Source organism: Theobroma cacao, chromosome 7 (assembly GCF_053813885.1).
Source record: "Theobroma cacao isolate CCN51 chromosome 7, ASM5381388v1, whole genome shotgun sequence".
Taxonomy (NCBI): Eukaryota; Viridiplantae; Streptophyta; class Magnoliopsida; order Malvales; family Malvaceae; genus Theobroma; species Theobroma cacao.
In genome coordinates, this window is record NC_142645.1 from 9,549,865 (window position 1) to 9,575,788 (window position 25,924).

At 34.4% G+C, this 25,924-nt stretch overlaps 4 protein-coding genes across 12 annotated transcripts; 3 read left to right on the forward strand and 1 right to left on the reverse strand.

The window, feature by feature from the left end:
- Positions 1-2,144: 2,144 nt before the first annotated feature.
- On the forward strand, positions 2,145-5,057 carry SWEET2 (Nodulin MtN3 family protein). The gene is made up of 6 exons (XM_018124911.2): positions 2,145-2,489; positions 3,709-3,745; positions 3,863-4,079; positions 4,194-4,352; positions 4,459-4,578; positions 4,666-5,057. The coding sequence occupies exons 1-6, from the start codon at positions 2,429-2,431 to the stop codon at positions 4,777-4,779; spliced, it is 708 nt and encodes a 235-aa protein (XP_017980400.1). The 5' UTR covers positions 2,145-2,428; the 3' UTR covers positions 4,780-5,057.
- A 1,337-nt stretch (positions 5,058-6,394) lies between these two features.
- LOC18594411 (uncharacterized) lies at positions 6,395-7,648 on the reverse strand. The gene is made up of 2 exons (XM_007021952.3): positions 6,748-7,648; positions 6,395-6,579 (listed from the first exon to the last, which is right to left on the reverse strand). Exons 1-2 carry the CDS (start codon positions 7,297-7,299, stop codon positions 6,532-6,534), a joined length of 600 nt encoding a protein of 199 aa, XP_007022014.1. The 5' UTR covers positions 7,300-7,648; the 3' UTR covers positions 6,395-6,531.
- Positions 7,649-9,983: 2,335 nt separating this feature from the next.
- LOC18594412 (structural maintenance of chromosomes domain protein) lies at positions 9,984-20,760 on the forward strand. Of its 9 annotated transcripts, none has more exons than XR_001928808.2 (9): positions 9,984-10,139; positions 10,497-11,160; positions 11,346-11,506; positions 11,940-12,025; positions 12,188-12,347; positions 17,403-17,470; positions 18,526-19,674; positions 19,759-20,366; positions 20,454-20,760. XR_001928808.2 is itself a non-coding variant. In XM_007021957.3 (5 exons), exons 2-5 carry the CDS (start codon positions 10,553-10,555, stop codon positions 12,278-12,280), a joined length of 945 nt encoding a protein of 314 aa, XP_007022019.1. In that variant the 5' UTR covers positions 9,984-10,139; positions 10,497-10,552; the 3' UTR covers positions 12,281-12,511. The 9 variants fall into 9 exon arrangements, 3 of the variants coding, with proteins under 3 accessions (XP_007022019.1, XP_007022018.1, XP_088664275.1); XR_001928810.2 differs by having other exon boundaries at positions 19,633-19,674; XR_001928812.2 differs by having other exon boundaries at positions 12,188-12,317.
- Positions 20,761-21,850: 1,090 nt separating this feature from the next.
- Positions 21,851-25,676, forward strand: LOC18594413 (Sodium Bile acid symporter family). The gene is made up of 7 exons (XM_007021959.3): positions 21,851-22,480; positions 23,669-23,762; positions 23,854-23,887; positions 23,976-24,030; positions 24,584-24,667; positions 24,752-25,039; positions 25,326-25,676. The coding sequence occupies exons 1-7, from the start codon at positions 21,974-21,976 to the stop codon at positions 25,476-25,478; spliced, it is 1,215 nt and encodes a 404-aa protein (XP_007022021.3). The 5' UTR covers positions 21,851-21,973; the 3' UTR covers positions 25,479-25,676.
- Positions 25,677-25,924: the final 248 nt, after the last annotated feature.

The window sequence follows — 25,924 nt, forward strand, 5'->3', positions numbered from 1 at the left end:
GCCGGTTCTTCTCGGGACAAGATTATTTTATTTTCTGGATTTTTTCTTTTTTCCAGAATCGACCTCTTCTCTTCTCTTTCTCGCTTTTTTTTTACAGTCTCGGAAGGCATCGAATTGTTCCTTTTATTCCCGTTTGGCTCCGGATCTCGTGTTTCATCTTTCTCCCTTCCTTTGTCGTCTCCAGTCACTAACTTTTCACTATCTAAGGTCTTCTGTCTCATTGCACCCATCCTTTCCAGCTTGTTGCGTAGCACCATGCATGCCGCAAAGTCATGTCCCACATGGCTACAGTGAGTGCAATACGCCGGCAGTTTTGAGAACTCCATTTTCTGCACAAAGCCACCCGTTACAGTTCCTGTTTGTCTATCACGAATCACAATCCAAATATGATCTAACGGTGGCTTTTGATAGTCATACTCAACGCAGACTCGTGCAACGCTAGGTCGTGATCCATTTGCGGTGGCTTCATCAACAAACAGCGGTCGACCCACTGTCTTGGCTACCATCAAGAGAGCCAATTTCTCAAACAAGTGAGCACGTAAACCAGGAAACGAGATCCAGATCGGAACCAGTGAAAACTCTTTCTCTGATTGAAAATCTGGAGACCATTTAAAAACTCTCATCTTTTGGTTAGCAATAAACCAAACCTGTCTCATCCATAATCGATTAAGATCATGTTCGTTAGTAAGATGAATCAAAACATGTTTATAATCAAGCCAACGGATTTCATATGCACCGATTAGCCCTATACCTTTGAAGGCAGCCCGGATTTCATTCAATCATGGCATTCTTGAGAACTTACCAATCATGGAATGTTTCAAGGGCTGGGCAAGGGTTGCAATCTCATCATCAAAAAAGGATGCCGCTAGCCGATCCTTATACCAGAATGGCTCTCGGGATGATGGGATTATGGGTTGTCGTTCTCCTGCCACGATAGAAAGGAAAGATTTCTTCTAGGATCTTGGCGAGAGGAGGCTTTGGTTTTGAGAGTCTACGATTTGTAAGCCACCATTATTGACAAGCGGTTCAAGATTTTGTGTTTCCTTGGGTGATTGGATGGGTCCCGATTTCATGGGTGGGGGTGACCAATCGGTAGCGAGGGTATGGGGGGGTTTGGCGGCCGGCCAGCAGCCATTCCATGAGGTGTACATGCCAACTCAGCCCCTTTGTCGGAAAGTGGACTTTTCCAAAAATCTCATTTTAAGACATTTATTTTTTTTTTGAAAAGCTTAAGACATTTATTTTTATGTTATTTACTTTTTTTGCACTTCAAAGAAGTTTAGGATTAAAATACTTTCTTATTTAATTTACTTGCGTTACAAATAGGTTTAAATGGACTATTTTTATAAATAGTCTTTTTATGTTTCATTGTAAAACTGAACAAAGTTTTTCCTGATTCCATTGTTTTGAAACAGTATAAAATGGAGCAAAGTTTTTTTTTTTTACTTCATTTTTTTGAGTCATTTTATTTTTCATAAAATGATTTAATTGAATGTATAAAAATATAAGAATTTATTTAAATTTTTTTAAATAATTTAAAAGTACTTTTAAATATTATGTCAAAATTTAATTTCGTATGATATTTAAAAAATAAAGATCAATATTAAAATTATTTTAAAAAAAGCAAATAAAAACAAACAAAATGCGTAGATAAAATAAGAAAGAGCTGAAAAATGACTAAGCTAGTTATAAAATAGAAAAATAGAGTAACGTGGATGAGATTGACAGCTAGATGGAACAAACTTGAAGCTAGAAGTATATACTGGTGGTTCAGGTGCACGCGCCAGCTCATCCCCTTTGGCGGAAAGTGGACTTTTCCAAAACTCTCATTTTGAAGAGGCAAAAAAACAGAGCACATGCCAAAATGAAAGAGCCAAGAAAGAAGAAAGCTTTGAAAATGAAATGCTACCCAGACCCAGTGGGGACTACTTTATTATCGCTTTGCAATAATTGTTTGTCAATATATATTTTATTGCTTCAGGCTTTTGTTAATAGATATCTATGGATAAAGATTAAACACCTATTCTAATTTAGCAAATTTTCATTCATTAAAACTTACTGCAAAATTACAAAGCTGATTAAGAAGGATGACAAAGACAAGAAACAAACCTTATTACATTGGATGTTGACCGTCACATCAAAAGATGGAAGTTTTGTGGGGACGGGGGACTCTCTAATTTTTCACATATTTTTCCGAAACGTGTGGCAATGTTGACAGAAGAAACTCTAACGAGAAAAAGGAAAAGAATTTAGAGAGAGAGAGAGAGAGATTGATTGGAGAGAGAAAGAAAAAGTTTTTGGAGGAGTGGGTAGGGAGGGAGCTTGTTGTTCTGAGAAAAACACTCGGTTTTTGGTTTGGTTTGGTTTTGTTTGGTCTGTATTTCTGTAGCATTTTCACCTTTTTGTCTATAAGAGAGTTATATCTTTGATGTTTGTTTCTATTCTAACCAATACCTTCACGGTCTGCAGAGATGCAGCTGGCATCGCCGGTAATAAATCTTCTTTTCTTTAGTCTGATTCTCTGTTACTTTGTTATCCTCCTTTTTATTTCTCGTAAAATTAATTTTTCATGTACATATTTTTCTTTTACAGACTGATTTGACTAAAGTTTTTGTTAAAAGCTCTTTGTTTCCATTTTTTTGATTGGATTAAGAAAGACCCTTTAGTCCATTCTTGAAGATTTTTGGCGTTTGAGGGATGATCATGAGTCTTCCTGGGAATTGGGTTTTGTTTGAAGTTGCAGAAAATATTGATATTGTTCTTGGGAGTGCTCAAAATTTTATCTTTTTTATGCAGAATTTATTCTTCAAATTCTAACTTCCTTCTGTTTAGTCAAGAAAGTGTTACTTCTTGGTTGGGTATCAGTCTATTTTGGGGGAACTCGTATTGATTTCTGGAAATTAGGGAGTAATACGGAGTTGAGAAAGAGATATTCCTTGGTTGTCATTCTCAGTTTGTTAAAGCTTTCAAACTTTTAATTAACTTTCATTGGCTTTCCATCAAAGAATCCTGTTTTCATTTGAAATTATTTAATCTTTTTTCCATTTAGAGCGGGAATTCATTAGATTCTAGCTTTGTTAACTACAAATAGAAACCTCTCAGCTAAAACATGGAAAGCTATATTTTCTAAAGAATGAAACTGCAATTGTTATTTGATCAATGTTTAGAAGAATACCCTGGCATTCCCTCTATGCTTTTGATCCTTTGCTATGTGAGGACACTTATTAGTAAAAGGAAAACATTTTTGTCAAGGGTACTTAAATGTGACTTCTTGGGGCAGAAAACATCAATTCTATTAGTATTATATTAAATTTTTTGTAATCTTACCATTTAATTTCTGTGTCAAACTTCAAATGGAAATGGAATCATCTTCAAAGATTGATATCTATTGTTTGTAGCTTAATTTAGAGTTAAAAATTGAGCTGCGATGATCTTTCAGAGGCATCAACACAAAATATTGCTTGCACCTGTGATTGTTTGTTGTTGTTCCACCTCAAGACCCTAGGTTCTGAATGGTATACTGCCCCTTCCACCTCTGGTCAGCATGCTTTACATGCAGCAATGATACCTTTGTATTCAGTTTGTTGATGAAACATAGTATAATTACATATTATAAATTTAGGGGCTCTTTGCTTTATATATAAAAATTCTGATTGCAAAAATCATATAAAGCAACTCCATTCTGATCTTGATCCTTGTTTATTGCAGGGAACATCTTTGCTTTTGGGCTGTTTGTGTCACCCATGTATGTTCCACTCCTAAGTATTTTATTCCAGGTTGCAAGTAATTGTAATCAAAATGAATACATTGTTATATCTTATCCTCTGAATATTTTGTCATTGCTTTTCCTTTAAATTTTCAGACCCACATTTAGGAGAATTATCAGAAACCAGTCAACAGAGCAGTTTTCGGGATTGCCTTATGTATATGCCCTCTTGAACTGCATGATATGCACGTGGTATGGCACGCCCTTAATATCTCACAACAATGTACCAGTTATGACCGTCAATTCAATTGGTGCAGTTTTTCAGATAGCCTACATTATCCTCTTCATTGTATATGCTGATAAAGAGAAAAAGGTTACTTGTTCGTTCTAACTTATGTGCATTTTTGTTATTGTTAATTTCTTTTCCTAAGAGCAGTCTTTTTCACTCTGCACTGTCATGCATATTCATTTGTTATGTTGATGTAAGATGAGGATGCTTGGATTGCTACTGGGAGTTTTTGGCCTCCTTGCAATCATAGTTGCTGGGAGCATGCAAATAGTTGATAGAGAAGCACGGTGGATCTTTGTTGGGTTATTGAGTTGTGGTTCTCTCATATCAATGTTTGCTTCCCCATTGTTTATAATTGTAAGTTGATTAAAAGCATTAATACTGCTTTTCTCTACATTAAATTGTTATCTAAAATCGCTTAAAATTTTAATTACATGTTGTCTGACTTGATCTTTGTCCTCAGAATTTAGTAATTCAAACAAAGAGTGTTGAATACATGCCATTTTATCTCTCCCTCTCTACATTCTTGATGAGCACCTCGTTCTTCCTATATGGCATCTTTAACTTTGATGCCTTTATTTATGTAAGCTTCCTCTTAACATTCACAACACCTTGTTTTCTACATAAAAGTTATCTATCCATGTGTTAATATTGCCTCTTTATTTTTCAGGTTCCAAATGGAATAGGAACTATCTTGGGGATTGTACAACTGGCGTTGTACTTCTATTATAAAAGAAAATCTGTGGAAGATTCCAGAGAACCGCTCATAGTGTCACATGCGTAACTGTTGCTTTCTGTACGAAAGGTAATTGCTTATGTGTTTTGTTTCTATGCTGAGAGGATTTTTCGATGATGTGCAGGCAGAAAGTTTTGATGCTGAGGGTGTATAGTGATGGAAATGCTGATGTATTATTTCATTCGGTTTATTGTTTGAAAAATGTTCCAATTCTTTCTCTAAATAAAGGGTGTTGACACTTTCATTAGTAACAGACGGGTCATCAAGGCTTGTCTGCTTACGCCAATGAACTAAAAAGTGATTGCAGTTTGAGATTGACTGGACTAGAGATTGCTACTCCTTTTGCACCTAACTACTTTTCAGCATGATTAAAAGTAGGCCAAATGCTTCAAGCAAAGAGTCATATGAATTGCTAAAATTGTGCATACTTGAATCCATATGAATGACTCTCTTTATAAGTATGGAGATCATTTCAGCATATGGCTGTTGCTAGATTTAGAAGTATAAATTCAGAATTCAAATTGTCTATAAAAAATGGTTCAAAATTTTGTCGTTACTAGATGGTATGGTGACCAGAAGAGATTTGAGGTTGTAAGACGTGCCTGCTTCACGTAATTGTTTTGCACTATGTCAGCCTTCAGTTTCTGTCTTTAACCTCACTAAACACATGGCTCTATTGTTTTAAATTCCTTTCTGGTTTCTAGGTAGCATTTTATTTTCATTTTTTTTGTTCAATTCTCATGTCATTGTTGCCCCTGTTGATTTGCTACCACTCGCAGGGAGGGTTTTGGAGGTTACATTTTAAGTTGTTATTAAAACCGCTGTTAGTGAGAGTATTATAATCAATGTTTCATGGGTTATAGCCTGCGGTTTTTATGTTGTGATCAGACTTGAATGAAGTTCATGCAGGGCTTGAATTATTACCGTGAATGTTTTGATTTAATGAGTTCTAAAAGGCTAGAAATTTGAACTGAGAAGAATTCTCATAAGTTCTGCATAAATTAAATTATTCTGTTAAAGTTTTTCTGTTGAGGAAGCTGAAAACAAATGTACAAAAGAAATTAGAATGTTAAGGCTAATACATGTGTCTTCAAAGTTCAGCTAGATACATTTAGTGGACTTTTAATGCTTTTGGCTATTGAGGGTGTCATTGGTTAAGATAGGAGGAATTCCGGGCAATCATGTTGTACTCAGCTTAGTCTTTGTTTCAGTTGTCATAATAAGAATTGCTTGGTAATTTCATCTTTAGAAGTTAGAGTCTAACGGCAAAGTGGGTATCACCAGAAGTAACTGCTGCAGTTAAAATCTTCAGCTGCTAAAGGGTAGGACATTCGGAAACTCTGTAAAGATATCTATGTTGATACATGATACTAGTAGATGGATTTTTTGCCTTGGTTTAAAATGAGGGATTCAAATGCTCATAAATACTAGTTTTGGTAATCATAAACAGGATGCCATTGGTCTCTGGAGTTGCTTTCAACTGTAAGCAGAGAAGCAAATAATTTATGAGATGTGGCCTTTTATGGTCTACTAGATTTGATCCTAGTGACCGATTACAGGGGTTTGACTGGAGTGAAGCTACTGATTATGAACTCAAGTATTAGTAGGCTAAATCATGTGACAAGATTTTCTTTTAGCCTGAGCAACTATGACTATATAACTATTTAAAGATGAAATAGCGCTTTTAGATACTTATATATGAAATGCAAGAGGACATGGGACAATTTGTACATGACTGGAGAAGCTCAATCACATTGCTGAAAACCCTGTTTCTTGTTACAACTGGTTTACATGGAAAAATTAGAGCAGGTCCCTTAGAGTTGTTCTTATGCGTCCAGTGGTTTCCTCCTGCAAAAGATAACCAATGCCATGTTAGCTAAGAAATGAGCTCCCAAGTCCTGGAATTTTCTGGTATGTGAGTTGAGAAGTGTACTTGCTACTTAAAATGCATTAAATCCTGCTCATGGTGAAAACATTGTATTAAAAAGGGTTTTTGGCTATGGAAATGCTGATCACCTGGAGAGTCTCTTCCTGGTCAGAACTTCCCTTGGCAGAATGATCAAGCAACTGCCCTCTTTCATCATACAAAATGAGTCCGCTAAACCGTGGGAGCTCACATTTCTCCCCCATAAGTATCGGCCGTTGCCATACCGGTGAGTCTGAGTTATGGCTTCGCCACCCTGCACATGAGTCATACCCTTCCAAGCCAAGCAACGGTGGTGGCCTCTCCTCCCAACCGAAGCTCCTCTCCCCCCACCTATTAGCTCCACTCCACATCGCTGAGCCCATGAACACCCTCTTAGCTGAGACCCAGTTGCAACTAGGCTCACACCATTTGGCATGTACCGCTCCATCTGCAACCCGGTCTCGGTCCACCATTTGCTTCTTTTGGGCCTTTCTTTTCTTCTTGAGGACCGTCGCAGCACAAAGCCCGACAACAGCGGAGGCGGCACAGGCTAAGAGGAGGACAGCTTCTTGGGTTGTCAGCTTCCATTTCTCCTCCAAATCCCACAAAGCTTCCATGGATTCTCGGTAAAAAAACACAAAAGATGAAGTGAGGTGAAACATAGTTGTATATATGATGAAAAGATATTAATTTGAGGGAAGTGGAATGGGGGGTGAGCTTCACATGAGGGCCACCGCCAGTTGGGCCCTGAAGGCCATGGCCTGCTGCTATTTCACCTTGTGTGTTTAGCCGTTGGAAACATATCCCACCGTTTCACAGTAATAAAGGCAATTCACGAGACATGCAAGGTTGGAATGATGAGTATTTTTTTTATTATTCCCGTTCTATATAAACAAAAAAAAAGTAAGAAATAAACATGGTTATTTGAATAAAGGTATAATGCTGTTGGACACCGTTATAACTTATAAGCTCCATTGACTTCCATTCAAATTGTTGAATTAAGACCTAAAGAAGCCCAACGAGGTGGGTCAAGACTTGGGCAAACTTAATACAAACCAAACTCAAATTAAATAGTTTGAAGTCCAATAAGGGACCCAATTTGCTATATGATTTTTTTTTATAATGTTCGGAAAAGGAATCTAAATTCAAATAAATTATTATTTTTTTATTAAGTTCAATCAAGTTTTTATAATTTTTTATTTAAATTGAATAAATCTTTATAAATAAAAGTTGACTAATTTTGACTAGTCAATTTATCATATGTCATTTTATGTCACATGATGCTGACGTGGCATTGATGTAAAAAGTGAAAAATACTACATAATCATGTTATATTAGTATGCTTTATCATCATCAATTATGAAATGCTAATATGACATGTTATTATTTATTATAACATGTCAACATATCATGTTAGTGCCTTGTGATATAAAATGACAAGTAAGGTTTTCACTAAGTTAACTATTAATTATAAAAACTTATTTGATTCAAATAAAAATATAAAAACTTATTTGATTTAAAATAAAAGTGTAAGGACTTAATTGAATGTAAAAGATAAAGACTTATTTGAATTTTTTTAAAATAGTTTGAAGACTTTTAAGAGAAATTAGTTTGTCACTTGAACAAAAAATAAAGACTTATTTGATTTTTTTTTAAATAGTCCAAATTAAATAAAATAGTTGCGCCTATTAAGATAAATTCTCTAAATTAGAGTGCAAATTCAAAAAGTCACTTGAATAAAATAGTTGACAAATTAGTTTGTCATGAGTCCATATTTACAACCCAAAAAGATAAATTTAATAAGTAGAATAAAGCTTTTACTTATAAACTCAATATTCTTTAATTTTTTATTTATATGTGATACGTGACATTCTATCACACGCAATTATATAAAATTCTCGTTGTACAACTTTTTTAATTATAAAGTAAAAGAACTCAGTTTGGTTGAAGCTTACTTTAACCCTAACATCACTTTCGTAAGTTGTGATACTAATTGACAAGTGGTATAAAGTTATTTTTTTATACATTTTAAAAAGGCATAATATTAAAAAAATTTTAAATTATTTTAAAAAAATCAAATAAGGTTTTTTTATTGTGTTTAATCAAGTTCTTATATTTTGTTGTAGATTGAATAAGTTCTTATAATTAATGCTTGATTAATTGTCATTAATTAAAATATTTATTGTCATTTTATACTCATGTGATACTAATGTGAAAAGTGAAAAATATGATATAATAATGTCATCATGTTATATCATCATCCATTATGATATATCAATATATCACGTTAATACCACATCAATATTACGTAACATAATATAAAAAGTGACATTTTGATTAAGTCAATCATTAGCTAAAATGACTTATTTATCTCAAAATAAGAATATAAAAATTTAAATGCTTGTTTGATTTTTTAAAAATAATTTAGATATTTTTTTAAATATTATACTTTTAAAAAATTAAATTAAGGTTTATTGAAATATATTAACAAATAGGTCTCTGCGCTATTTACCCAAATATATTGTTTGGGTTTTAGCATCTGTATGCTAATCAGAAAATAAATTGCTAGGAAAAACTTTTCTATGTAAAATATTTTTTAAAAAAAATTAATTTTTTATTATTTTAATAAAAATATTAAAAATATTTTTTATTATAAAAAATATTTTTCACCATCATTAGTGGAGTTATTTGGAATTAAAATGATAAATAAAAGCTATTACTAAACGATTTTTACATTTAAATTAAGAATAAAAATAAAAATAAGAAAAATTAGTAGTGATTTTTCAAAATATTTAACCACATATTATAATGAAAGTAAGTTCTAATTTCTCAAAAAAATTTCATCTCATCATTTTTTAACCATAATATTATTAAAATATCAATATTAATTAATTGTGTAAAACATTTAAAATTTATATCTTTAAATATGTGTTCATTAAAAGATGATTATTGTAATATTTTTATTATAATTATTAATAAAATTTATTCAATTTATAGATAAAAATATTAATTGCATTGAATAATTTTATTAAAATTTATTTTTAAATTTTAATAATATTGAATAATTTAAATATAAATATTTTAAGTCAAATTTTTTAAAATTAAATATTAATAGTTTTTAATTTTTAAATATTTATTAAATTCATATGATTACATTTAATAAAATATTTTATATAATTAATGAATATTTATTTTATTAATCTGTAAAATATTTTATCTTTTAAATAAAGTATTTGAAAACGTTTTTTAAAAAATATTTTACCTCTCAATATAAACGGACCATTGGATTTCTAATGTAATTCACCCTTCCTTCGTAGCTAATAAATTACTACTCGAACGATGTAATAAATTAATCAATCAATTTAATTTTGATAAATCCCACGTCTTAGCGTTTTCAAGGAAAAAAAAAAAAGAAGGGAAATTCTCAATTTCTTGAGAACTTTCTCTTGACTTTCACCGTCTCTCTCAAATCAATTCCTCGAGAGTTGTTAAAATTTCAAAGGTAAGCAATTTTGTTAGTTTTTTTATTATTTACCTGATGAATTCATTTTCCTGCTTATGAAAAAGCCGAGTGTTTGTTTCGCGAGAAAGTGATTCTCTCGCTTTTCGCTGAAATTTTCTTCGTCACTAAACGGCTAGCTTTAGGGTTTGTATTGAAAATTTTAACTATAATGCATATATATAGATTTTTTTTTCTCTTTAGTTTTCCCGGTAATGAAACAGCTCATTATGTTTAGGTTTTAGAATTGCAATCTACTTTAACATTGTAGAAATTGCCTGCCTTTTAGTTTCATAATTTGTTAGTTAAGTTTCAATTTCTTTTTTGACTAATTGATTTAAATGAAATAATTTTAATCAGGTTTATCAATTGGAACTCTTTCACATTGATTTTAAGGAAGGATAGTTAATTTAGATATGTCTGGGAGGAATCGAGGGCCTCCGACTCTTCCAATGAAAGGGCCTCCTCATGGCGGACTACTGCCTCCGGTACATGAACCCCCATTTGCTAGAGGTCTAGGACCAATGCCGCCTCACCCTGCTTTATTTGAGGAAATAAGAGAAACCCAATTCGGGTTGGGTCCTAGAGGCCTCCCTCCTCACCCTGCAATCTTTGAAGAGCGTCTTGCAGCTCAACTCCAAGAAATTCAAGGCCTTCTTGCAGATAATCAGAGGCTGGCAGCAACTCATGTTGCATTAAAGCAGGAACTGGAGGCTGCCCAGCATGAGTTGCAGCGGATGGCTCATTATGTGGATTCGTTGAGGGTGGAGAAGGATGTTCAGATGAGGGAGATGTATGAGAAGTCAGTTCAATTGGAGGTTGATCTTCGTGGGGCGGAGGCTATGCGAGCCGAGCTTGTTAAGGTTAATGCTGATATTAAGCAGCTTAATGCTGTGAGGCAGGATCTTACGGGTCAGGTTCAGGTTATGAGTCAAGATTTGGCTAGATTTATGACCGAATTACAACAGGCACCTGCTTTGAAGGCAGAGATTGAAAATGTGAAACAGGAACTCCAACGTGCAAGGTGAGAATTTGCAATTTTTTTAATTTCCTTTTTCAAATTCTTCTTATATGAGAGTTCTTATGGAAATGAACAATAGTTGTATGTATGAAATAAAAGTTTTTGTTTGGATCATTTATTTGCCTTTGTTAAATTGTTCTATGGACTTTGGTTTTCTGATGATTTTGTATGTCTTTCTTGACCTTTAGAGCTGCCATCGAGTATGAGAAGAAAGGATATGCAGAGAATTATGAACATGGCCAGGTGATGGAGAAAAAATTGATCTCAATGGCTCGGGAGTTGGAAAAGCTTCGTGCAGAGATTGCTAATGCAGAGAAGAGAACTCGTGCCGCTGGTGGTAGTAATCCTGGTATGCAAGCCCTTTGTTGAGATATTTTATGTAGCTTTATTTTTCTAGCATAGAGAATTTTATTTCTGCCGCTTACATGTCAATGTTTCATGTACTGCTCTTTCCTGTTTGCTATTCTTATGATATGATCTTTGGTTGCAAGTTTAAGTTTCTACGCTGAAGTTGGGTTGGTTTTCACTCAATCTGCCTTTTCCTTTAATCGTCTTAATGCTAATCGTTACTGGTTTGAAGTGCTGTGACAATGTCATTTTACTTAGGGTCTAGTTAGTTGTTTGATTAGTTCAACTAGCGACCTTTATTATTTGAGTAGTGATGATTCCTTAAGCTTATGAGGCTGATCAATTGGTATGGAGCTTGATTTTTCTATCTATGTAACAGACTGATCAGTTGTTTTCCCTTGTTTATGAATTAAATTTTTGTCCAAAATTTGCAGCAGTTGCTGGTTATAATGCAAATTATGGAAATCCTGAAGCTGGATATACTGGAAATACTTATCCTGTCAACTATGGCATGAATCCTGTAAGTTGTGTTGTTTTATGTATGTTCTCAACAGTTTTTGGCGTCTGGGCTTAAATATTATGTGTATGGACTGGCATGGGAGCTTCTTGTGCAAGTTGTTTATGTATGGATTATTTTCTCTTAAAAATGATTCGTTATTTAGTTTTTCCCCTTGTATTTCAGGTTCAAGGTGGTGTGGATGGTTACCCTCAGTATGGTCCTGCTGCAGGTTCCTGGGGTGCATATGACATGCAGAGAGCTCAAGGACATCGCTAGAGTGATTTTTCAAATCATGCTAATATGATGATTTCTGGTACTTCTGGGCAACTTATCAGTTCTCTAGGTGTGGGTTTAAACTATTATATCATGATAGAAGTTCTGGAATTTGTACCTAAAAACATTGACAGTTCATATTAGCTTGAAGTTGCAGTATGCTCTTTTCGTCATGATATTATCATGCAAGTATTTTCTCAGGTCATTTATGATAAAAGTATTTCAATGTGATAATGTGCTTTTCATAGATATTTTTATGAAGTTTGAATGTCACCAATTCATTATGTGAAGAAAGATCTGACCTTGCCATGCCTTTTTGAGGCTAGATGTTTGGTTTTGAAGAGTAGGAATAATTCAATTCCTGTGATCCAAGCATATATGCTGCTGCAGTTGCTTTTGCCTCTTCAATATCTAGGAATCTGGGTTCAATTGAACTTATGCTGTTTAGTTGCAGAACTGCTTCTGGCTCTCCTATCTCTGACACGGTTTAGCAACATATCAAATTTGGCAAGTCTTCTTGCTTGTAATTGTTATGTTTTCTTGTGGACCTCTTCCATTTAGGATTACTATTACATCCGTGCTGACCTTCTTTCTGGTTTATTTGTGAGTTGTCTTTCCATTTGTTGCTGCCTCAGTCTGGCAGCCTTGCAATGCTTATGCGCTTTGCTTCATTAAGTTTTCCTGGAGTTCCTTAACAAAGTTACATGGATTGTGCAAACAGCCAAGTGGTTTTAGTTTCCATCTAACTGTATTAGGGAGAGTAATCATCATTGCTTTCTATCATTAGCTCTTTAGCCTATTCTACTTTTAAGTTAAGGTGATGCATGCTTTAAACGCCTTTAATTGAAGAAAAAGATTTAAGGAAAGGAAATATGAAGAAGAGATTTGGAGCTTATTGGTTGACCTTTTTTGATCCATCTCTACTTAATATTGAGTCTGTTTTTCTTTTCAAAAAAATATTGAGTCTGTTTTGATGTTTTCCTTGGTTTCTTTGTCATTGATTTAGTTTATTTAAGTTCTCTATAGTTTTTCTAAGTTGATGTGAGTTTACTAGATTCCACATATGCTGGGCACACCTTCTGGTGTTGGTCCAAGAATTTCAGTTTGAGTACGATTATATTTCTGGATCTTCATATATTGTTTCTATTTAGTTTTCTGTGTATTAGTAAAAGTCCTTAAAATTTGTTCTATAGTTTGGACCTTAATTTTGTGTAATCTTTCAGTTTAACTCAGAATAATAGAAGAATATTCTAGCAACTTTCGCCTGCAATTAAGATGTGATTGCCAGTTTTGTTGCATCTTGTCCATTTGTTTCCTGAAACTAGCCTTAAGTCTGAGCTTTACAAGATTGTACCATTGGATCTATATCTAAACTCTAGATTCCCAATTTTATGTAAGATTGGTGCTAAACTTTAAGATTTGCACTGAGCAGGAGCACAATGTTGCTCCCAGTTTACAATATGCACTTTGCTTTGGCACTCTTTTATATTATGATTATTTTTTAATTTGCCTTCATCTATAATTTTATGGGATCAATGAGGGGTGTGTCATGAAATCAATGTCAAGGTAAGATCTGTTCACTTAGCTGGCAGATCATAAGCCTTTCCTAACTCCATCTTACATAGATTTTTATTTCATTTGTACCCATTGAAATGATTGAGGGGCATGTATTATTTAGACAGTAGCTGACACCTGGTGTTCACTATAAATGTCAGAGCAAGTAGACTTTTTTACTAATTTTATCTGGTTTCCACCGGCCTCTCTTTAGTATTTTTTTTTACAAAGTCTGTAATCTAGGATACTAGAGCACTTCATCAGGGTTTGCATCCAGTGTTTTTTTGGGATTATTGCCACCTATATCACAGTTTTGGAAAGGAGAGTAGGATTGTTGGCTGCCCTCTGTTGCTTTGACCAAATATGTCTGACTTGCTTCTCTTATCATCTGGAAGGTTGGTTATATCAACTATTTTATTGTACAGCCTATACAATGTTTTTTCCCCCTAGCTAATGCGGGAAATTCAGGAATGATGTTCTCTAAAATTTGCATGAAGTTGTATGAACACTGCAGCCCAAGTGCAAAGAAAAGCTAACTGCTGTTGTTATAACAAATAAGTTACATATGTCGTTTTATATTTTCGTTCTTTTGTGTTAGTCTTGGAAATATAAGTAACATTCTAGCTGTACTTCCTAATCTTTGTCTTCCGTTAAGTTGAATGCTTATTTCAACTTTATGGAATTGTGTAGGAATATACTTCTGGAATTTTTAGGTATTATGGAATCATTAAGTCAAATAAGGTTTTCTTGAATACACGGAGGTGGTATAATTGTAAATCTTATGGCTGGGGTACTTTAATATTTTATATCTTACCTGTTCGAACCAGGACCCAGATTGTAGGATTAGAGATTCTGTTTTCACAAGGTGAACAAAAGACCCAGATTGCTTCAAACTTAGTGACATGGGATAAGACTGGTTGTAGGGTTTTTGGATTGAGTGATGGCATCTAAGTAGGATCTGGCAATAAAGGTAATGAAGTAATTTAGCTCATATTATGGCCTATATAAACTATTTCAGACATTGAAACCTGTAGCGTATGTCTGCCTTTGGATAGGAATATGCCATTATATGATTGAAGGGCAATGTGCTTTGGGATTTCTTAGTGTTTACTTAATATCTACAATAGTGGTTTCTATCCTTTGTATCCTATTGTATTTAAACTTTCTTGATCTGAGTTTGTACAAAATTACAATGACTTTCCTCTTGATTTAACAACCTTGGGTTGCTTGGATGCATAAATTGGTACTCCCGTTATTGTCGCAGTTGCTGCTTCTCTTCTTCATCATTAAAAGTAAATTGCTGGTGTCTGTGTGTATATTTATTGTTACATTTTCTCCATAATTTATGTATTCACATTTTCATAGGGTTAAACATCAAAGAGCTAAGTTGTCGATCAAATGTTCTCTTACTAACTAATTTTCCTTTTACTAGTCAGTGTTCTTCCCTTTTCTTTTCTCCTTTATGCTGTTTTGTTCATTTGGGTCTTAGAGCAATGAGTCTTAGATAAGTATTTGGCTAGTCTTTTAAGTTATAATCTTGTTGCGTCAGTGAATACTAGTCTGTTTCTTTTTAAAGTCATTATATATGAATTTTGGTTCAGCCCTGACCAGTCTTGAGATAAGCTTTAAGCTATTTCTTGGTTATAAGAGCTAACTGGGGCTTGGTGGTCTCAGGAAGATTTTAGGTAGTTGTTTTACATCAGCATGCGATCCTTAGATTTAAGTTTTGTAAGTCAGATCTTATGCTTACTGGATACCATTTTGTGTGCTTGTAAATTCTAGTCTACTCTCCCTCCCTCGCTCTCTTCCTCTCTTTCTACTGCTACTACTACTGCTACAAGAAGATGGATTTGTGCTGATTAGTCATCCCTAATAGGAGTCCATTTTCATGTTACCTGCTGTAAATCATTGTCTTAGTTGCTGTGGGGCCCGTTAAATGCAACCAGTTAAACAGTGGGAGCAAATCATTGAGAATAGATGAGTTTGTTATGGGTTGGAAGTATCTCCTCAATGTCTTTATTCTGTGAAAACGGGATCAAGAGAAACCCTTAAAAGAGATTTCCATCCATGTCTTGTTTCATTTGGGAAACAGCAAGTAAGTGCTGGAAGAAGCTTATTCATTGCATGAGGTATGCGACACATTGCCAAGACATGGTCAACAATGATGATGCTGGATGAGTTTTCTGGTCAAGTAAGTGACATAAATTTCTGAGAAAATCGCCTTCTTTTCATTTTTTGTTTTCCATTGTTGGTTGTGCTCGTCGTACAAGGATTTTCATTCTCTTCCTCATTTGGATGGGTAGTTTGCCAGAAGTTTCTTGTTAGTAACAATTTGTATGTGTTGCAATCCATGGTTGAGTAGTGCCTTATTAGTAGCAATTTGTATGTGTTGCAATCCATGGTTGAGTTGTGCCTTGTGACATTCCTATGTTGTTGTATGTTTATTTGTGACTTAATACTGAGAAAGTACAATGTGTGAACTGTGGTGATGGTTTCACACTTGTTCTATGGAGCTATTTGGAATATGTCATATGCTTTATATTGTCTCTTTGCAGTATGTTTATGAGTGGATAGCTATTAGTGAGTGGATGATGCTTCAGTTCATTTAGTTTCTTACATAGTTACGTAGCAGGCTTGGTTTGTTCTTCTTGAATGTAAGTTTTAGTGGACAATAGCCCATTTGTGCTCAGAAGCGCAGAGTTCTGAAACATAATTGAAGAGACAACTTGATGAAGGTATTAGTGGTGAAGAGTCAAGGAATTAAGTTGTTATGCATCATGTAGAAGCAAATAGCAGTACAAGTAATAGTGCAAGGAAAGAATAGGCTATGTTTTCAGGTTGAGCTCTTATGAAGAAGTACAAGTGGCTACTAGTGTCTGTCATCCTACATAGTTTAAGAATTGTAGAAAAGCTAAAGTAATACCTTAAATTGAACTGTTTTTATTTTTTATCTTGCACTAGCTTCTTTCCTGGATTCAGAACTCTACACTTCTATGTTGGATTTTTCTAGAGTTGTTTCAAGTAGATCAAAGTGCAAATGCATTCTTATCTGAAAAGAGCATGCATCATTTTGCCCTGTCTTTTTTATGTGCCACCATAAATTCTTCCGAGGTGCAAGTGTGAGCATGTGATAGCAACTGCGCTATGCTGTGGCTGCTGTTCTGGCATCTGATTCTGCCCTCATTCCCAGATCTAGTTATATGCAATTATGTTATATGTTATTGTTCTATCCGCTTTCAAGAACTTGCATGGTTGCTTTGTGATCTTCATTGGTAGTATTTGGTCAAATATTGTAAATTAACTGTTTATTTTCATATTAGATTAGTGGCTTGAGGAAATAAAACTTGGTGCTATCTATCTTGATAGTTATTATCTCCTTTTCTTTCTTCCTCCCCCGCTTCTTTTTATCACATCTCTCTCCCTCCTTATTCAACTATTACTTGTCATATTCTTTTTATTTTATCTCCCTTTTTTTCTTTTTAAATTTTTAACTATTTATGCTTATGCATGCTGTAGTACCTTATGTGAGCTATTTGCAATCTGATTTGACCTTTCTATATTTCCATTTCAGGTTTACAAACTTGCACCCTGCAAATTTTCTGGTTCAGTGATTATCCAATGATGTCTGAGTTACATGAGGTATGTTAGCACAATAGATATTTCATTGTTTTGTATAGTTGATATCATTCAAAGGTTTTAGAGGCTAATTATATTCATAATTATTTTGAAAGATTCATCCCCTAGTAGCAAGACCAGGTTAGCTATTCGTAGAAGGCAACATAGATAGTGTCCCTCCTTGAATAGCTTTTCTTATGACAAATAACCTACAATAAAATCATTACAGCCGGCTGGACTCTTATTTGGCTTTAGATTTCAGAATCGGGCTATTCATCCCCGAAATTATTAATTGTGGTTTTCTAAAAAAATCTGCACATGATTAAGTATATGAAATCCTCCCAAGGTTAAGCTATCTAATGTTTAGTAATGCATGATGAATTTAGCTGCCTTAAATGCTAAAATACCAAATTGATGCAGAACAGATGGCTTGCTGATGCAGGATTTATAAATCTCAGTGATGTATATGACTACAGTATTTTGCATTTGAAGTTTAGGGTTGAAGAAAATTGTAGTTATTATTAATATACAGATTGGAGTTATGCTTGATGCTCTAGGGCTGGTTATGAAAAAAAGTCAAGTGTTAAGATTGCAGGCTGCAGCCCTGAGCCTTGCAGATGCTACATAAGCTGAAAGGCAATAAATACTAAAGTAGGAAAGAAAAGACACCTAGAATTTCAGAAGTTGTTAGGCATGTCCTTGCATCCAGATAGAAACAGTTCTCTTATCTAAAATTGCTTCAGTCTTTTCCTTATGGGACAAAAGCTGTGGTAGCTAGAATAGATTACCTTGCATACTAGAATGAAATAAAGGAGTTCCAAAAGTTTATCTATCGGGAATTATTGTTCCTCTTTGAAAGTGTGACCAATGATCAAATGATTCGGCAAATCAAGTAAGTAATATTAGGTACAAGTTTTCAAATTAGGGAAAATGGCTTAATCCAATAGTATGTAATTCCTAAAGCAAATTTTGGCAAACCTTCAAAATGTATGCTAACCATTGTAATCTCTAGCCCTACTATGTATATGAAACCAGTTTGTACCTATAAGCGAGAGTAATTGCCTTGTTTTTCCTTGCAGCACATCTCATAAAATTACCTAAACTGTGATTAAGTACCTCAGTTTGAGGATGAAAAGCATATATGAGCCTAACTATTCCTTTACACCTTGTACTTTCTAATCTTCAACAGGTAATTTGTGATTTCTTTTACATTTTTCGGTTAATTAGATGATCTTTTTTCCCATTTCACATGAAGTAGGAGGAAAATGTCCATCAAAAGACATTTTATAAAAATTTGGTTCCAGCTCTTTCATAAATATAGCTTACCCCATTTTTGAAGCCTTTGCTTTTCTCTCTAAAACACTTTATATCTGAGACAATAATACGTGATTTTTACCAAAAGGGTTAGGGATTCTTGATCATACTTGAGCCTAAGGAGGTAATAAAATCATCAAGTTTTCGTCATGTAAACAAAGATTTCAATTTCCAATAGAGATTTACTCCTTAATAATGTTGGCTGTTGGTGCTGAGAAAAAGGTTTTTTTTCCTTGTATTCCAAACGGATTCAAGGCAACCTTTACAAATTCTACATATATGGCAACTCATAAAGGGCTTAGATCTGGGAAATAAGGGATATTAGGATTTGAATATGTTACATAAATTGGCTTTATGGCTTTCAGATGAAAATAGGTTTATATTTTGGAGGAGATAATGAAAGATTGATAAATGAAGATAAAAGTCTCTGTAGGCTGAGGAATTGATGTATTTACAGTTCTACCCTTAGATCACAAAAGCAATGTTAACTCATATAACAAAACCCTGAACTGCTAAAATTGAAGTTATACCCATAAAGGAAAAGAGACCAGGGCTGTGTATCACACAGCATAGTTCAAAGGTCATTTGAGACTTGATTTAACTATACATGTTTTCTTGCCAGAGTGCCTTTGAAATTTAAACAATGGGCACATATTTCTCTGCAGTTACACTCTAAAGCCAGCTCAAAAGTATTAACTCAGTATGATGTTGCACAATCAAAATCAATGCATGATTCCTCTACTTTTTTTTTTTTTTTATGCTTTATGTTGATTACTATATTGATGAATTGAAATTTCAATTTTCTGTTGGTAATGTCTTCAATACATGGTGCTACCTCAACTTTCACATCTTTTATGCCTCTTGAGCACTAGATATTATTGAAGTCCTCTCGCCTGGGTTTGAAGACAATTAAGGTGGGGTTTAAAGGTTAACGTTCTCAAATTTTGCTGGCTATGGAGAGTATAATGAAAATTTTATTTTGTAATTTGGTGCTACAGGAAATATAAGGATTTCCCCAATTTTGCTTTTGGAGCTAATGTCTTGTCAAGATCTTCTGCACATTTCCTGCTTTCGGTGGCAGTGAGCCAGTGACTGCTATTGGTTTGGCACTATGTCTTGTATCGCCGCCGGTTATGTTGGGAAATTTCACTAGGCTTCCTGGGGCGACAGAGAATACCAGAAGATATATGTTGGGAAATTTCACTAGGCTTCTTGGGGCAACCGAAATACGAGAAGATTTATGTGATTTTGGTTTAATTCTACCAAATTGCCTAATACCAGGGCCATTTCAAGCTCATTGTATGATCTTTTTCTCAGCAGTAAGACAAGATGAGGTGGTAAATGAAGAGAGAGTTTCTTTAGCTAGCAAGCTTTGATCTGCTTTGGCAATTATAACTAGAGATGTTCAATGATTTGATTTTATGATGTTTTCTGCATCAAAATGATGGATGGGCATATAATGTTAAAGGCTTGGATAAGATTTTGTTGATCAGAAGATCTACCAGTGTTGTTTCGGATGATTGGCGTCTAGTTTTTAAGTCCTCCTGTAGGGTACAGTGTGCTCAAGTACTAGACATGTTTCAAATGTGGCATGGGGTGCACCATGGTATGCAGCTAACACTAGCGCTGTTAAAGAGTTCCCATGTATAGTATTGTTCACTGACTTATGAAAATGAATGTCCTTATTTTGCAGGTAAGTGGATAAAAGATGAAAGTTGCTGATCTCATCCGCCACCTGCCATAAATATTCACTATAATCTCAAAGCTTTATGGCACAAACTCCCCTTGAGGTTATATGGATGTTGTATTGACCATCTTATACGCTGAAACTGTGTCAAGGAAGTATCAAGTGTTTGCTGTACATGGATCAAGATTGTGTTATAGACCCTCTGTTTTTTGAACAAGATATTACCTGTCATCACATTATCATTATTAATGCCCCCAACCCTTGTCCCTTACAAAAAGTTCTAACTTGAGTTAACCTTTGAAGATGGTGAATATTTTAATTGTTTAAAACAAATTATAAGAAATAATTTTGCTACCTATCAAAACATTTTATTAATAATTTGCTATACATGGATTTAATTGGATTAAATGTTTAATTTGGGGTCAAAAATTTTGGGTTTTTGTGTTAAATGTTGTAGTTGCAACAATCGGTCAAATATTTTTTTATTGTTTTACAATTAAGGATTAAGGTGAGAGTTGTTTGATGTGTGTAAAATATGTGCATGACGTGAATGTTGATTTAAAAGGGTAAGATATGAAAAGGTAACTTGGTTAAAATGTTTTTTTATTGTCAAATCAAATGTGTAATAATTTTATTATTATGGTATGTAATAGTTAAATTTTTAATATGATTATAATAATTATATTTTTTTAATATAAAATATAGTAACTAAATCATCGATGTGATTAGTAACAATTATATTTGTTAACATGATGTGTAATAATTAAATTTTTTAATATGACACATATGTATAATATTTATATTTTTTAACATGACATGTAATAATTAAAAATTTTTCATATGATATGTAATAATTATATTTTCAATACGATTTTATATCACGTGTGATATACGTTTTATCTACTTGTCAACTTAATCCTGAACGGTAAGAAATCGAAAACATATAACCTTTAATTATTACATTTGAAACATTTAACCTTTAGTTAAAAAAATACCTAAACATTTATTCCCAATTTGAGTATTTCGCCATTTAATTGCAATCCATCGTACGTAGACTGTGTACAAGTACAACCATCAGGTCATCAAATACCTGATAGAGTTGGGTAACAAACGGCACAAATAGACCCAACTTGCACTGTCAAGCTCCATTCAGTCAGAAGTAATGTAAATTTGTCATACATTTATTAGTTATGTCTGAATAGACACAACAAAATGTACTTTCTAAATAAATCAAATGTCAATGGTAATGAGTGTATATTGGGATTGCATTTGCTATTGGGTATGGGTGAAGGTGCCAAGTTGACAAGCCGGAATAGAGAGGTTTCTTTTGGTAATTTAGTTGCAATTGACAATGAAAGGACAGAGGAACATTGTCCTTTCTCTTGTCCTAACCATTAGTTGGTCCCAACATAAAAGAAGCTGTTGACAATTTTCTTCACTTGTCCTAAGCTTCTTACTGCTGCTGTTCTTCTATAACTTGTCTATTCAAAAGCCAAAAAAGGACAGAAAAAAGGAAGCAGAGAGAAATGCAGTCCTCACTTTCATGCCCTCAAGCAACAACAAACTTCAAATTTCAACTGAAATCAAGAACCATTTCGACTTACGAACCACCACATCAACATCTCTTCATTTCATTTCCCAAACCTTCCAATTCATCACCTTTTGACTTAACGCTTAGATCCCAATCCCATGAACCACCCAAAAGAACCGCCACTTCTTTGACTTCAAAACGTTTTCAACTCCAGTGCAGTATTTCATCAGAGAGTTACAATCTTAACAACGAGAAAAGTTTCGGAGATTGGGTTGAGTGGCTCGGTGAAGTGATTTCCACTGCATTTCCGATATGGGTTTCTTTGGGATGTTTGTTTGGGTTACTGAAGCCGACTTCTTTCAGTTGGGTTACGCCCAGGTGGAACATTTTTGGCCTTACTCTTACTATGCTTGGTATGGGCATGACTCTTACTCTAGATGATCTTCGTGGTGCCCTCGCTATGCCTAAAGAGTTGATCTCGGGTTTTGTTCTCCAATACTCGGTTTGTGATTCTTTCTTCTTTACTTGTTGTTGATATTTCTGGTGGCTAGTCATGGACAAATTATTACATAGATCATTCCTATCACTCAGATCAGCTGTAAGTTTAATGAATCAAAATATCATATGTAATTTCAAATTTCCATGTCAGATATATAGAATTTTGATCATGAAAGACTCGAGTCCCTTGAAATTTCCAATGGAGTCATGACATGGTATCATCACAATCATAGGTTTGGACAATAGTATATTGATCAAATTTACGAGCCAAGGTGATATAAATCTCATTTATTTTGAGTAACAGTTTGTAATTTTAAGTAATGTCACTCAAAATTCCATAGTGTATCCAGGAACTTTAGTCAATGGCATTATTAATCCAATAAAATGGATTGTCAACTGGATTTCTTGGGGCTGACATGGTAAAAAGGTCTAATTTTTTTCCTAGTTGAGTTACATTTACTTGACTAGATTTGTTACCAAATAAAAAGAATTCACTATTGTTTTAACAAATGAACAGTATTTGTTCCCTTGCCAAATCTGAATCGATATTTTTATCTATTTGCATGTCATAGTAATAAGCACTATCAAGCAGTATGTCTTCTTATATTTATGAATTTCTATAGGACTTTATTCGCTTGCAATGTAGGATCTGGTAAAAGTTGCTATGCTTCTGCGTGATGGTTTTTCCAAATGTGTGACTACATACGTTACCCTTTTCTTGAGTTGCTTCTTGCTTAGAAGTTTACGCTTGCCTACTATTTTGCAACTTTTTGCCAAACTGGTAACGCACTACTTGAATACTTTGATGCTTTGAGTTTTGACTTCTTGAGTAACTTCTGTTCTCCCCAATCTCGATGTCATCCCATTTCTCAAATTGGACAAGTTGCAGCTCATTATTTTAAATGACTTGACCATTTATAGTTAATCATTGAGCACTATTTCAAGCTCATTTCATAAACTTAAAGTAACTAACTGAACAACTTCATAGCGTGCAGCAATCCAGCAACAATATGAATACACATGGGGTAAATGCCTTTGTAGTGAGGGCAGTAGAATTCTGTACTTATGCATATCTAAACGTACTCCTAGTCTTAATGCTTTGCATTTGAAGTATGTTTTACACACACACACACACACACACTGTTTTAGTTAAGTACATATAAACTAGAAGACAATTGGTGACTCATTGCAGGTGATGCCCTTGTCAGGGTTCCTTGTGAGCAAGCTCTTAAATTTGCCATCTCACTATGCGGCTGGTTTAATATTGGTTGGTTGCTGCCCTGGTGGTATGCTAATAGTCACTCTTTGCATATGTGGCACGTACTTACTTTTCCATCCTTGTCTCCCTTTTGATAGTGCTTCATTTTCTCATTCCAGGTACAGCAAGTAACATTGTCACATATATTGCCCGGTATGCAAATTTGTCTATCAGTATCATTGCTTTTTCATTTATTGTGGATGCCTTAGCCAGAAGACCTGATGATCTTGTTATCTTCCAGAGGAAATGTGGCACTTTCCGTGTTGATGACTGCAGCAAGCACTTTGTCAGCCGTGGTTGGTCAACCAGAATTGATGTTGCATCCTCTATTTCTTGTTAATTGATGTTTTAAAGATATTTTCAATGATTCTAGTCTTTATCCTCTCTTAACTATGGTATCCACTTGTGGGACAATTTTGTGATTGATGATGATCCTACACTGGGGAGTTCTGAGCTATGATTAAATATTTTATGCCATAATTTTCCCACATTTTCATGTAATGGCTATCTGGTGTAAAATTTCCATTTCTGTTTTCATTTTTTTTCCTTTTAAAAGAACAATTAGGCTGGATTTCTGTACAACATATATGGCAAACACAATATGTGGTACTGTTAAAATTAAGTTCAGCTTTCCATTGGCTCATTTAAGGGCTTGGGAAACGCCAATCACCTTTCTTTTAAGAACCAACTAGGTTATCATGGGATAAGCAAGATTGAATCACAATTGAGTAGAGTATTGACATACATTATAATGAGAGGATTCACAGTACCATCTGTTGGAGCACATCCATAAAACATTTTATTGTCATCATGTCAGATAATATCTTCTTATTCCCATTTATATTGCAGATTATGACCCCCTTTCTCACAGCCAAGCTGGCTGGGCAATATGTTGCAGTAGATGCAGCTGGACTGCTAATCTCAACACTGCAGGTGAAATCTCTTGTCATGTTGCTTTTTTGCAAATATAGTTGATCCCTTGTTGTGATTTGTACTCTTAACATGCTATTACCTCAGGTTGTTCTTCTTCCTGTATTGGCTGGTGCATTCCTAAATCAGTATTTCCAGGGCCTGGTTAAATTTGTTTCTCCTTTGATGCCACCCATTGCTGTGGGAACTGTTGCTATTCTGTGTGGAAATGCAATTGCCCAGAGTGCTTCAGCAATTCTTGCATCTGGTCAACAAGTTGTGCTAGCTTCATCCCTTCTTCATGCATCTGGATTTTTCTTTGGCTATATTCTTTCAAGGGTGCTAGGGCTTGAGGTGGCATCATCACGAACCATCTCTATTGAGGTTGGCATGCAGGTATGCAATTTTTGCAAGTAGTTAGATTTCAATGAAAGTAGTTCCTCTTTTGTTCACCCAGGGACTCTTTACATCACTGTCAATATAGTTAGAACATTAAAAACATTGAATATAGTAGTTTAAATTGAATACTAACAGTAGTACTATTTATCATAGTGCTTTTTTGGTTATAGTAGCATGCTGTGGATGATTTTTTGGTGAATCAAACTCAGGAGTAATAATTATTCTTCCATTCATTTGCTTTTTTCATGAAGATTGATCCTTTATCAACTCATTGATGTTTCAGAACTCGGTTCTTGGACTTGTTCTTGCTTCTCAGCACTTCCAAAATCCACTGACTGCAGTACCATGTGCAGTTTCCAGCGTATGCCACTCAATTTTTGGTAGTATATTGGCAGGAATTTGGAGACGCACTGTGCCGAAGCAGAAGCAGGAGTGATACGTCATTTCTACTTTGGATGGACATTAATGCTTTGGTGGTGTTCTTTGAAATGTACATGTATTTTATGGACATTTCATAGCTTAGCAGATACATGGCTAGATCGAGATGAGTATCTAGAGTTTGTCATGGTTATCTTGAGACACTGGATAATGTAATTTGCCTGAATCGAAAATAATAAAGACAGGAACTTGGATATGAGAAGTGCCCCATACTATGCACTGACTAGTGCTATATTTCCAGGGGAATACGCAATACTGAGAAGATGTTTATGAGATTGGATCATTTTGCAACCTACAAAAATGAACGAACTGATAACAACTTCGCCACAAATTATTCCAGAATCTTGGTTGTGAAGACTACTTAGAGACTATGAAGAAAATTTCAACTATGCTGTTAATGCTACCATAGCACAATGGTTTGAAGGTGTTGATGTGGTCATTCAA

Coding starts and splice junctions, on each gene's coding strand:
- LOC18594413 (XM_007021959.3), top strand. CDS start 21,974: ATGCAGTCCTCACTTTCATGCCCTCAAGCAACAACAAACTTCAAATTT. Junction 23,763..23,853: donor GGTTGGTTGCTGCCCTGGTG/GTATGCTAATAG, acceptor TTCTCATTCCAG/GTACAGCAAGTAACATTGTC. Junction 25,040..25,325: donor CTATTGAGGTTGGCATGCAG/GTATGCAATTTT, acceptor TTGATGTTTCAG/AACTCGGTTCTTGGACTTGT.
- LOC18594411 (XM_007021952.3), bottom strand. CDS start 7,299: ATGTTTCACCTCACTTCATCTTTTGTGTTTTTTTACCGAGAATCCATG. Junction 6,580..6,747: donor ACCAGGAAGAGACTCTCCAG/GTGATCAGCATT, acceptor TATCTTTTGCAG/GAGGAAACCACTGGACGCAT.
- SWEET2 (XM_018124911.2), top strand. CDS start 2,429: ATGTTTGTTTCTATTCTAACCAATACCTTCACGGTCTGCAGAGATGCA. Junction 2,490..3,708: donor AGATGCAGCTGGCATCGCCG/GTAATAAATCTT, acceptor TGTTTATTGCAG/GGAACATCTTTGCTTTTGGG. Junction 3,746..3,862: donor GGGCTGTTTGTGTCACCCAT/GTATGTTCCACT, acceptor TTAAATTTTCAG/ACCCACATTTAGGAGAATTA.
- LOC18594412 (XM_007021956.3), top strand. CDS start 10,553: ATGTCTGGGAGGAATCGAGGGCCTCCGACTCTTCCAATGAAAGGGCCT. Junction 11,507..11,939: donor CGCTGGTGGTAGTAATCCTG/GTATGCAAGCCC, acceptor CAAAATTTGCAG/CAGTTGCTGGTTATAATGCA. Junction 12,026..12,187: donor TCAACTATGGCATGAATCCT/GTAAGTTGTGTT, acceptor CTTGTATTTCAG/GTTCAAGGTGGTGTGGATGG.